This window comes from Coenobita brevimanus, unplaced genomic scaffold (assembly GCF_032717465.1).
Source record: "Coenobita brevimanus isolate Jiangsu-jjx unplaced genomic scaffold, ASM3271746v2 jjx.HiC_scaffold_2678, whole genome shotgun sequence".
Lineage (NCBI taxonomy): Eukaryota > Metazoa > Arthropoda > Malacostraca > Decapoda > Coenobitidae > Coenobita > Coenobita brevimanus.
This window is the reverse complement of record NW_027643629.1, coordinates 103915-115670: the sequence shown is the minus strand read 5'-3', so window position 1 is coordinate 115670 and position 11756 is coordinate 103915. Positions and strand designations below refer to the sequence as shown.

Here is an 11756-nt window from a genome sequence, read left to right as displayed (position 1 = left end):
CCGGTGTTGCTGTTTGCTGATGATACAGTATTGTTGAGTGAAGATGAATGAGAGTTGCAAGGTTTGGTGAATGAATTTGGGACAGTGTATAGGAGGAGGAATCTGAAAGTTCTATCTATCTATCTATTGCCAGACGCCTCAATCCCGTTTGGGGTGGCCACAAACAAATCGCCTCCAAGTCGCCCTGTCCCCCGCCATTTCACTGCCCTGCTCCCAACTCACACCCCCCTCTCTCATATACCTCTCCATCTCATCCTCGGCCTCCCCCTCTCTCTTCCCCCCTCCACCTCACTCACATACACTTTCTTCGTCAGTCTTTCACCGTCCATCCTCTCCACATGGCCAAACCACCTCAGTGTGTTCCTCATAACGCATCCTATCACATCCACATCAACACCACAATGCTCCTTTATATCCTCATTCGTCAGCCTGTCTCTCCATGTGACTCCACAGGCTTCTCTTAAATAACTCATTTCCACTGCTCTCACTCTTGACTTGTGTCCTTCCAACAACATCCAAGCTTCACTTCCAAACGTTAGAGTTGGTATCACAATACTGTCATGCAGTGGCGGCGGCAGGAAATTTTCATTGGGGGGGCTTCACAAAATGTCATCAAACTGAAGTGTTGATGGAAAATTGGTATGTATTTATTCATAATATCCGAATGTACTGAGGTTCATTTTAGACACCTGTACTCTTTGAAACTGCGGTGTTAATGTATAACATTTCTTATCTCATCAAAAATTCTGCCAAATGAAAGACATAAAACTAGCAAGGAAATTCAGATTAATGTATACGCAACATAATAACATTTATTATTTCCAGTTTATTCCATAAGATTGAAGTTTAACTCAATTAAGTTAGACATCATGTGTAAGCAAGCAGTTAACATGACAGAAAAAAATTCTATGTAATGAAGTTAATACAATCTGAAGAATCAGAAGAATTTTTAAATCAAGGTGTAACGACTGTCACGTTACTTTAAAACTATGCGCCTGTTCTGGTGATTGGCAGCAAATGTGTCTATAATGGCATCAATGTTCAGCTGTTTGGCCCTCCTAGAATTAATTGATATTACAGCAAGGTTGCTGGTGCGGTTGTTGCCACTGCTGTTCCTCAAGTATGTCTTGAGGAGTTTCAGACATGAGAAGCTCCTCTCACAGGCAGCTGAGGTGACAGGGAGGGTCACTGCAATGCATACAAGTTTATACAGATCTATAAAGGCGTCCTTGTATGGCTCCAGCATGGCTGCGAGCTCAAGTGGTGTGGACACTTCCAGGCCATTGTCTCTCTTCCTAGCTATTAGTCTTGTCAATTGGTGGACCTTCACTGCAAGATCACCCTCTGCCACTCCATAATTGGCTGCCATTCCTGACAGCGCTTTTTTGTTCAGAAATGTAATGTGCTTAGGATTCAAGGCAGCAGCACCCATCAGAACATTACAGGCATCAGATGAAAATCGCCTGCTCAGCTCATTGAGCATTCTATCTATGATGGCATAGAAGGTCCTTCTCCTGGCATCTGGTATAGCTCCATCCCTCTGACCTGTACTGGATGTTATGATGAATTCATCCAGGTGTCTGGGAGCAGATCGTTGTCTACCTGGACGCTCAGTCTCAGTGCGTATCCCAACTACCTTGCACAAATCCTCAGCAGCCTCCTCTAACTCCTTCCAGGCAGCTTCAGTCCTCATTTCTGTCAGTCCAGACATGACAGACTGCATCAAGTCCTCTGCAGAGGCCAGCTGAAGGTCATGTGACTGGAGGTGGTTTGACAGTTGTTTGGTCATCAGTAACACTTTTTCCATGGCCATCAGAATTGTCACAAATTGCTGATCTAGCAGGATGCACAGGCCCTTTGCCTCAGTGGCTCTGTGTGCATTGTCTCCCTCCATGAGACGTTTCAAGGTTGTCACTATGGCAGGTAGGGTTCTTTTCACTGCCAGACAAGCAGCATGTTGGAAGGTCCATCTTGTGTCAGACAGTTGCTTCAACTCTATGTGCTGCCTTGTGGGATTTAATTTATTTTGCACCTTTATAAATTCTTCATGTAATACTGACATAGAGAAGAACTTGTACAAACTATGTATAGCCACAAAAAACTCTGCTGCAGCCTGGATATTGTGTACACAATCAACGAGCACAAGGTTGAGCCTGTGAGCATAACAGTGGACATACACAGCCTGTGGTACCTTTCTCCTAAACCTCTCCTGTATACCACTGATGTGCCCTGACATGACTGTAGCTCCATCGTAGCACTGGCCAATGCAGGCGTTGTGGTCAATACCACATTTGGCCAGGGTCTCCAAGATCTTGTTGAGCAATGAGTCTGCATCCAGACCCTCGGCTGCTGTGAAGTCAAGGAACACCTCATGAAGGCTCTGTTTGTGGAGATACCTCACCACAATGAACAGCTGTTCTTGTTTGCTGACATCCTTGGTCTCATCCACCATTAGGGCAAAATGCTCTGCTCTTAGGACCTCGTTGCTGATGTCCTCTCTGATTATTGAAGCTATGATGGCGAGCAGTTCATTTTGGATATCGTGGTGCGTATATTTAGCATTGCCAGGACCACCACTCAGTTTCTTTTTGACAATGTCATCATACCTGGAAATCAGGTCCAGCAGTTCCAGGAAGTTACCTTTGTTGCCAGAATCAGTGTCTTCCTTGTGACCTCTTTGGGCAACATTTTGGCAGGCTGTGTAGAGCAGTAAGTGTATTACTGCTCTAATGTAATGTCTGTTTTCCTTTACAGTTTTTTCATGGTTGGTATTAAAAGCATGTATGATCCTAGAACCTGTTGTTTTCTGCATCTTAAACTCTGCCCAAGCTTGCATAGAGAACTTGTGTCCTGCTGAATTATCATGAGACTTCAGAGATGAGGTTGCCTTCTTCCAGTTCCGAAAGCCGTCATGGGTGAAGGACTTCTCACATTTGCTTAAGTGTACATGACCGAAATGACTACATGCAAAGCAGAATGCAGCATCTAGGGTCGTGGAGTACTCCAGCCACGAATGATGATCACGCCAGTTCTTGTTGAATGACCTTGACTGGCCACTGTATTCTGTGGCTGGGTATCTCTTCAAGTCTGGACAGGTGGGACCACTATCTGGAAGCTGGCTCAGGTCCTTGGGTCCAGGTAGTAGTTTCTCACCATGGGTGTGAGAAGTGCCCTCTTGTGGCTGGGGTTCTGCACTAGCCTCACCTAGTAAGGCTGCAGACTCACAATCACGATCACCACTGTCCAGGTCCTCATTAACAGCAGGTGTGTCTGTAGGAGGATCATCATCTCGCAGCCTCTTCTTGGGAATCTTGGGTAACAGGTAGCGTTCCATGATCAAACCGGCCTATGTGATCAAATATGATAAACCACCATCAGTTACTTTCATAAACAGGGAAAACAGCATAAACAAGCACACAGATCACAGAAGCATAAAACTGCATATTAGCATTACAACAGACCAGATATTTTCACACTATTTTATTCTTCCTTCCACAGCTTCTTATAATCTTATAGTAGCCTATATACATTTTTAAGTAGAAAAAAATCAACTTACACCATACCTGTAAATCAGTGCAAGACGAAAACCACAACTAATAAGCTCAGCTGCTCAGTAATTCAGTGTCTACTGCACTAAGCAATTAACAGCCAACAGACTCGGAGATCTACACACAACCGCGTCGCGTGGTAGACTGGTCTGGTAGCTGACAGGAATTGAACAGGAATGGCTCATCGTGCACTCGATTCGTTAATGCTGGGCTAGGCTAGGAGCCTAGGACCATGTAGGCCCTATAGCAGTGTGAATCCTTTACTTCATTTTAATCAAATATATTCAAATTTATTAACTTCCTGCCTCGAATTATGACATAATCGACATTCAATTATATTTCTGAAGACGAGATAATAATCGTACAGTCGTAATACACTAAAAGAATGGCTAATGTAGTTTAATAAAATAATGCTGTATTTTACTTTTATCATTTTCATTATAGGATATGTAAACTAACCATCTGAATTACAAGAATTTCACAGAATATATTATAACATAAGTTACCCTTAGTATTAGAACTAGGCTGGAAGTTTTCCTTAGAAGTTGAGTCAACTGATAAATTTTCCGTAATTTCCGTGAAATTACTATCATTCAGAATCTGCTAAATGCTAACAGCTAAAAATAATAATCACGATTTAATCTATTGTCTTGAATCTTTTCCTAAACTTATAACACTTCGTTTCGTCAACTTTTGTGTATTATTTGTAAATAGTAATACAAAATTGAAAGTTCAAATAAGGGACGTTCTGCCTAAATTCGCCTTTGGAATCTGGCAATATTGGGGGGGCTGATGGGGAGGCTTGGCTCATTATTGGGGGGCTTCAGCCCCCCCAAACCCCGCCTTGGCGCCGCCACTGCTGTCATGTAGTAACTTTTTCACTTCCATGCTCACTTCCCTGTTTCTTTTCACTGCTTTCAAAGAACCAGCAACCTTTCTTCCCTGCTGTACCCTTTCAAGCACTTCACCCTCCAAACCTCCATCCTTACTCATCACAAAAATAAAGTTGTGGTATTCGAGGGGAATGAAGTCACAGAGTGTGCAGTGAGGTTAGTTGGTGAGGATACGGAGAATGTGAGTGCATTCAAGTACTTGGGTAGTGTGATGAGTAAGGATGGAACTTTGGGGGATGAAGTGCATGAAAGGGTACAGCAGGGAAGGAAGGTTGTTTGTGCACTGAAAGCAATGATGAGAAATATGGAGGTGAGTATGGAAGTTAAGAAGTCACTGCATGATAGTATTGTGATCCCTACCCTGACGTATGGAAGCGAGGCGTGGACCTTGCAAGAGGGGAACAAGACAAGAGTGAGAGCAGTGGAAATGAGTTACTTGAGAGGAGCATGTGGAGTGACGTGGAGGGGTAGGTTGACGAATGAAGAAGTGAAGGAACGTTGTGGGGTGGATGTGAATGTGGTTGAGAAGATTAGGAGAAATGCACTGAGGTGGTTTGGACATGTGAAGAGAATGGAGAATGAAAGACTAAATAAGAGGGTGTATGTAGGTGAGGTGGAGGGAGGGAGAGGGAGGGGTAGACCGAGGATGAGGTGGAGGGATGGAGTTGAGAGGTATAAGAGGGAGGGGGTGGGTGAGTTGGGAGGAGGGTAGTCAAATGGTGGGTGACAGAGCGACTTGGAGGCATTTTGTCTGTGGCCACCCTTTGCGGGATTAGGGCGTCGGGCTATAGATAGATAGATAGATGTTAAGCATTTGGGTTTACATACCAACATAGGAACTAGACGAGGCCCATGTTCACGATACAGCCATGTCAGTGTAAGATGTCGTTACAGTAGGTCTTGATTTCACTGTGTCGATGAGGTGAAAGAGAGAGAGATTGTCCAGGTGCTTGAGGGTGCAAAAGTGGATGTATGTGGAATAACTGAAACAAAATGGAGAGGAGAAAGTGTGAGAGAATGGGAGTATGGATGGGGTATATGTGCAGGAGTAGATGAGAATGAGAGGGCAAAGGAAGGAGTATGTATAGTTGTGAGTAAAAGATGGAAGAAGAGCATAAGACAGTATGGACCAGTTGGGTCAAGGATTGTGTGGGTAAAGTTGAAAGTTGGAATACAAATGTGGGCGATTGTGTGTGTGTATGCGCCAACGCAAGATCGTGCTAGAAGAGTGAGAGAAGAGTTCTGGACAAATGTGGAAGTGTGCATGGAAAAGTTTGGAAGGAATGAGAGAGTGTTTTTGATTGGTGATATGAATGGTAAAGTTGGTAATGTGAAGGTGGATGGAATAGTTGGTGAGTGGGGTGTGCCTGCTGAGATAGATGAGAATGGGAGTGCGTTAGTGGACATTTGTGCTGGGAGGGGGTTGGTGATAGCCAATACCCTCTTCAGGCATAAAATGATCCACAGGTATACATGGCGAGTGATGAGAAGGGTGGGTGGTGACCTGAATGAAAGGAAGGCAGTGATTGATTATGTGTGTGTGGATGAAAGGATGCGAAGATGTGTAAAGGATGCAAGAGTGTATAGAGGTTGGGGGAGTGGACTTTCTGACCACTACTTGGTGGTGGCCAGAATTAGGATGCAAGTAAGATGGAGGAATAGAAGAAGGGAAAGACGAGAGGAAGGAGTAGTTGCAAGGAGAATGGAGAGGTTACAAGAGGATGAGAAAAAGGCAGAGTATAAGAGAGAAGTGGAGGAACGATTGGGCAAATATGAATTGGAGCAGATGGGAGACGTGGAAGGTGTGTGTAAGATATTTACAGAAGAAATATGTGCAGCATGTGATGTGGTGTGTGGAAGGAAGAGAAGACGGAGGGGGGTGCAAGGAACAGCGTGGTGGACTGAAGAGGTGAAACAGGCTGTGGCACTAAAGAAGAAAGCATATAATGAATGGATGAGAAATAGGGGCGTGGAAGAAGTTGAGAAGCGGAAGAGAGAGTTATATGTGGAAAGAAAGAGAGAGGTGAAAAGATTAGTAAGAGAGAGTAAGAAGAGAGTGGATGAGGAATTTGAGTGTAAAGTGGAGGGACTGTAAGAAAATGTTCTGGAGAGAAGTGAAAAGAGTAAGACAGGGTGGAAGTGAAGTTAGCAGGGGAGTGAAAGATAAAAATGGTAGATTACTAGTGGAGAAGGGAGAAAAAGTGAGCAGATGGAGAGAACACTTTAAGGAATTGTTGAACGTAGAGGATGGAAGTAATGCAAGTATAACTGGCTGGGGAATGGCTGGGAGAAGGAGGGAGGTGAGAAGACAGGAAGAAATCAGTAGGATAGAAGTTGTGGAAGCAATGAAGAAAGTTAAATCGGGGAAAGCCCCAGGAATTGATGGAGTGTGTGGTGAAATGCTGAAGCATGGGGGAGAGATAGTAGTAGAATGGATGTGGAAGATATGCAGATTGGCCTGGGAGGAAGGTAGAGTCCCGGAGGATTGGAAGTCAGGTATAATTATTCCCTTGTACAAAGGAAAGGGGGAAAAAGAAGTGTGTGGTAATCATAGGGGCATTTGTCTTCTTAGTATAATAGGAAAAGTGTATGGTAGGATACTTATTGACAGAGTTAGAGAAAGAACAGAGAAATTAGTTGGAGAAGAACAGGGAGGCTTTAGGAAGGGAAGAGGTTGTGTAGATCAGATATTCATTCTTAGATCTTTAGTGGAAAAGTTTCTAGAGAAGGGAAAGAAGTTGTATGCAGCTTTCATGGATTTGGAAAAAGCATATGACAGGGTGGATAGACAAGGATTGTGGAAAGTGTTAAGAATATATGGAGTAGATGGGAAGTTGTTGAATGCTGTGAAGAGTATGTACGATGGTGCGAAGGCTGCAGTGCGTGTGGATGGTGAACTAAGTGAATTTTTCTCTTTGAAAGTTGGTTTGAAACAGGGATGTGTCATGTCTCCATGGTTGTTCAATCTGTACATGGATGGGGTAATAAAAGAGGTACAAGGTAGGGTAGTGGATGTTGGAGTGGCCCTGGTGAGAGAAGATAGTGTTTGTAAACTCCCTGTACTGTTGTTTGCAGATGATACTGTGTTGTTGAGTGAAGACGAAGGGGAGCTGCAAGGCTTGGTGGATGAGTTTGAGAGAGTGTGTAAGAAACGGAATCTAAAGGTGAATGTAGGGAAGAGTAAAGTGATGGTCTTTGAGAGAGGTGAAGTCAGTGAATGTACAGCGAGGTTGGATGGTGAGGAATTAGAAAATGTGAGTACGTTTAAGTACTTGGGTAGTGTGATGAGTAAGGATGGAGGTTTGGAGGGTGAAGTGCTTGAAAGGGTACAGCAGGGAAGAAAGGTTGCTGGTTCTTTGAAAGCAGTGATAAGAAACAGGGAAGTGAGCATGGAAGTGACAAATTACTACATGACAGTATTGTGATACCAACTCTAACGTACGGAAGTGAAGCTTGGACGTTGTTGGAAGGACACAAGTCAAGAGTGAGAGCCGTGGAAATTAGTTATTTAAGAGGAGCCTGTGGAATCACATGGAGAGACAGGCTGACGAATGAGGATATAAAGGAGCATTGTGGTGTTGATGTGGATGTGATAGGAAGCGTTATGAGGAACACACTGAGGTGGTTTGGCCATGTGGAGAGGATGGAGGGTGAAAGACTGACGAAGAGAGTGTATGTGAGTGAGGTGGAGGGGGAAAGAGGGAGGGGGAGGCCGAGGATGAGATGGAGAGTTGGGGTGGAGAGGTATATGAGAGAGGGGGGTGTGAGTTGGGAGCAGGGGAGTGAAATGGCGGGGGACAGGGCGACTTGGAGGCGATTTGTTTGTAGCCACCCCAAACGGGATTGAGGCGTCTGGCAATAGATAGATAGATAGATAGATTATTATTATTATTATTATTATTATTATAACCAGTTAAAGTACCTCATCTTACATGGGGGGAAAAGTGCAGGATTTTTTTTTTTCTTTTGGCTGTGACATCTTTTATTTTGCCAAAGGGACTTGTAGTATGGGGCCTTTTGCTGATGTCATATAGTTTATACTTGCTACCACCAGACTGTTTTATTCATATTAGGAGACAGCCCTCTCTGTGAAGAAATTAAGTCTATCTACAACCCCGTTTCCTACTACCTATTTATCTAAACTGCTATCTTTTCATATTCAGTCTTGAGCAGTAACAAAAGAGTAACACAAGAATAATACTAGTCATTAAGACTTATGTCAATAATGCAGAACCATAGGATTGTCATGTTCTGCTGCAGTCCACAATCTTCCTTTCTGGGAATAAGGAAGTACATGAGGGACTATTACCAGGGAATTGAGCCAGACAAATGATGTCAAATGGATTTGTTCCTATTTGTTCTCGTGTACTAGTAGCTGTAGTAGTTGCAACCCCAGGCCCATCAGAATATGAATTCAGTGGATGGCAGGCTGAGTTACCCTTCTGTAGTCCACCTTTCTCCTGTTGGGGGATAGGGAAGGCAATCTCCCCCCTTTCATCCTAGTAGTGCCACTCCAGCACCAATACATTAAGAGTTAACTAAGATCTGTATTGAACACCTCCACAGACAAAGAGTTAAATTATCAACAGACCTGAGATTATCTCCTAAAAACCTGCCACATTTTCAGGGGCTGCCTGTGAAACTCGTGTTGATGTTTCCGTTGTTGCTGTGTTGGTGTTACCACTGCCGACGGGGTTAGTGATGCTGCGATGGGGTTAGCGATGCAGCAATCAATGTCGATTCTGCGATGGGCAACAATGCTACATTGGGGTTGGTGCTGCAGGCTCCTTGTAACACAGTGGCCTTTAACCTGTGAGGAAATTAACTGGTCAGAAGAGGTTACCCTAGGCCATCTGTCTTCAAATCTTATCTACTGCTACTACTACACCTACCACTACAACTACGGCTATTACCGCCCTTCTGAAAAGTGAGTTAGAAAATTTTTGGTTTGTCCACCTTGACTTGGCAAAGATTTGTGTCATTTGCAGGCCAATCCCCAAAGCCCTGAAGCAGAGTAAGACAAGGATGGCAATACTGTGTTGCATCCTTTCTAAATCACTCTTAGCCAAGTTGAGATGTACAGAGTATTACAGTTGCTCCCCTACTTATGAAATTTTTATTGAGAATTCCTCACCCCCTTGGGTGGGAAAAGGAGGTAGAGCTGTTGATAATGATAATGCCTAATGATGAGAGCTAATGATAATGCCTAATGGTGATAATTAGGATTAGTGGCAGTGCCAGGCTCAGTAGGCTAAGTAGATCTTTCCACCACTAGAGTATACAGTGCCAGTTAACTTAATCTAGGTACTCATATTACTTGCTCATTGACAACAGCGACAATGATGATGATGCTGATGATGATAGGATAGGATGCTGCAGTGCCAGGAATCAATCCCTGGCACTATGAGGCCATGAGCTTTGTAAGAATAATACCACAAGACCTAATAAAATCTCAAGCCTGAAGGGTGGTGGAGTGACTATTGTTGACTGGTTAGTAAGATTGTTGAATGTGTGCTTTGAGAAAGGTATGGTGCCAATTGACTGGGCAAGTGCTTGTGTGGTCCCGTTGTATAAAGGCAAGGGTGATAAGTATGAATGTACTAGCTTTAGGGGTATAAGTCTGTTGAGTGTTGTAGGTAAGGTGTATGGTATAGTGTTAATTATGAGAGTTAGAGAGGGTACAGAGGGAGTGATTGGTGATGAGCAGTGTGGCTTTAGGAGAGGGAGGGGATGCGTTGATGAGGTGTTTGCTGTGAGACAAGTGTGTGAAAAGTATTTAGCGAAAGGTAAGGATGGTTTTGGGCATTTATGGATTTAGAGAAAGCGTATGATAGAATTGATAGGGAGGCTTTGTGGACTGTTTTAAGATTGTATGGACTTGATGGTAGGTTACTAAAAGGGATGAAAAGTTTTTATGTAAATAGTAGAGCGTGTGTAAGAGTGGGAAATGCTGTGAGTGATTGGTTTCCCGTGAGAGTGGGGCTGCGACAGGGATGTGTGATGTCGCCTTGGTTGTTTAATATTTACATGGATGGTGTTGTAAAGGAGGTGAATGCAAGAGTTTTAGGTGGAGATCTTAGTCTGGTGAATGTTGATGGTGGAGAGTGGAATGTGAAGCAGCTGCTGTTTGCAGATGATACTGCACTGGTGGCTGATTCAGAGGAGAGATTGAGACAGTTGGTAGAGGAGTTTGGAAGTGTGTGTGAAAGGAGGAAATTGAAAGTAAATGGGAATAAGAGTAAAGTGATGAAGTGAACGAGGTTGGTAGATGGTAGGGGGATGAATATAGTTTTGAATGGCGAGTTGCTTGAGGAGTTAGAGTGTTTTAAATATCTAGGGTCACATGTTTCTGTGGATGGAAGAATAGATGCAGAAGTGAAGTTTAGAATAAATGAAGTAGGAAAGGTGCTGGGAGGAATGAAAAAAGTGTTTAGATGTCGTTCGCTTAGAATGGATGTAAAGAGAAGGCTGTATGAGGGTCTTGTGGTACCGACTGCATTATATGGGGCTGAAACATGGAATATGGGTGTAGCAGAGAGGAAAAGTTTGAATGTAATGGAGATGAGGTGTCTGAGGAGTATGTGTGAAGTGACGCTTATGGATCGAGTGCGGAATGATGAAGTGCGAAGGAGAACTGGAGTTGTTCGGGAGATGGCTGGTAGAGTTGAGCAGAGGGTGTTGCGATGGTTTGGGCATATGGAGAGAATGGATAATGAGCGATTGTTGAAAAAGATAACTAGATCTGATGTGAGAGGTGTAAGGCTGAGAGGAAGACCACAAATAGGATGGATGGACAGTGTGAAGAGAGCGCTAGATGCAAGAGGGACGTCTGTTGAGCAAGGAAGAGTGGCTGTGCGTGACAGAAATGGGTGGAGAGAAATTGTGAATGAATAAGTGATGACGCAGCCCTGAGGGGATATCCTCCCCCATTTGGTCTGATCAGCTATTTCAGGTCAGGTGCAGGTAAGGGGATGAGTCTGTTATGATGTGGCAGGGGTAAAGCAGCTCTGCTGTCGGGCCCTGCTGCGGATGTCACTGATTGCATTGCGCAGTTGACCCTTGTGCAGTGTGGTACGGTGAGGATCTGTCCTTTCTCCCCTTTGGGGCTAAGATGGGAATGAACGTCTTTGAATGGATGAGTAAATGGGGAGTGTGTCGTCCTGTCTCGGCTACCTCCCTTTCCTTGGGGGAAGCAGCCTAGGTATATAGATGGATAGATGGATAGTGTATCAGTGCCTATGTGTATCAGTGCCTGTGTGATTCAGTGCCTATGTGATTCAGTGCCTGTGTGTATCAGTGCCTATTAGTGCCTGCG

At 44.0% G+C, this 11756-nt stretch overlaps 1 protein-coding gene across 1 annotated transcript; it reads right to left on the bottom strand.

Annotated features, from left to right (window-relative positions):
- Positions 1-976: 976 nt before the first annotated feature.
- Positions 977-3334, bottom strand: LOC145389982 (zinc finger MYM-type protein 1-like). Its single transcript, XM_080265078.1, has one exon. The coding sequence runs from the start codon at positions 3332-3334 to the stop codon at positions 977-979; it is 2358 nt and encodes a 785-aa protein (XP_080121204.1).
- Between the last annotated feature and the right edge of the window lie 8422 nt (positions 3335-11756).

Coding starts and splice junctions, on each gene's coding strand:
- LOC145389982 (XM_080265078.1), bottom strand. CDS start 3,334: ATGGAACGCTACCTGTTACCCAAGATTCCCAAGAAGAGGCTGCGAGAT.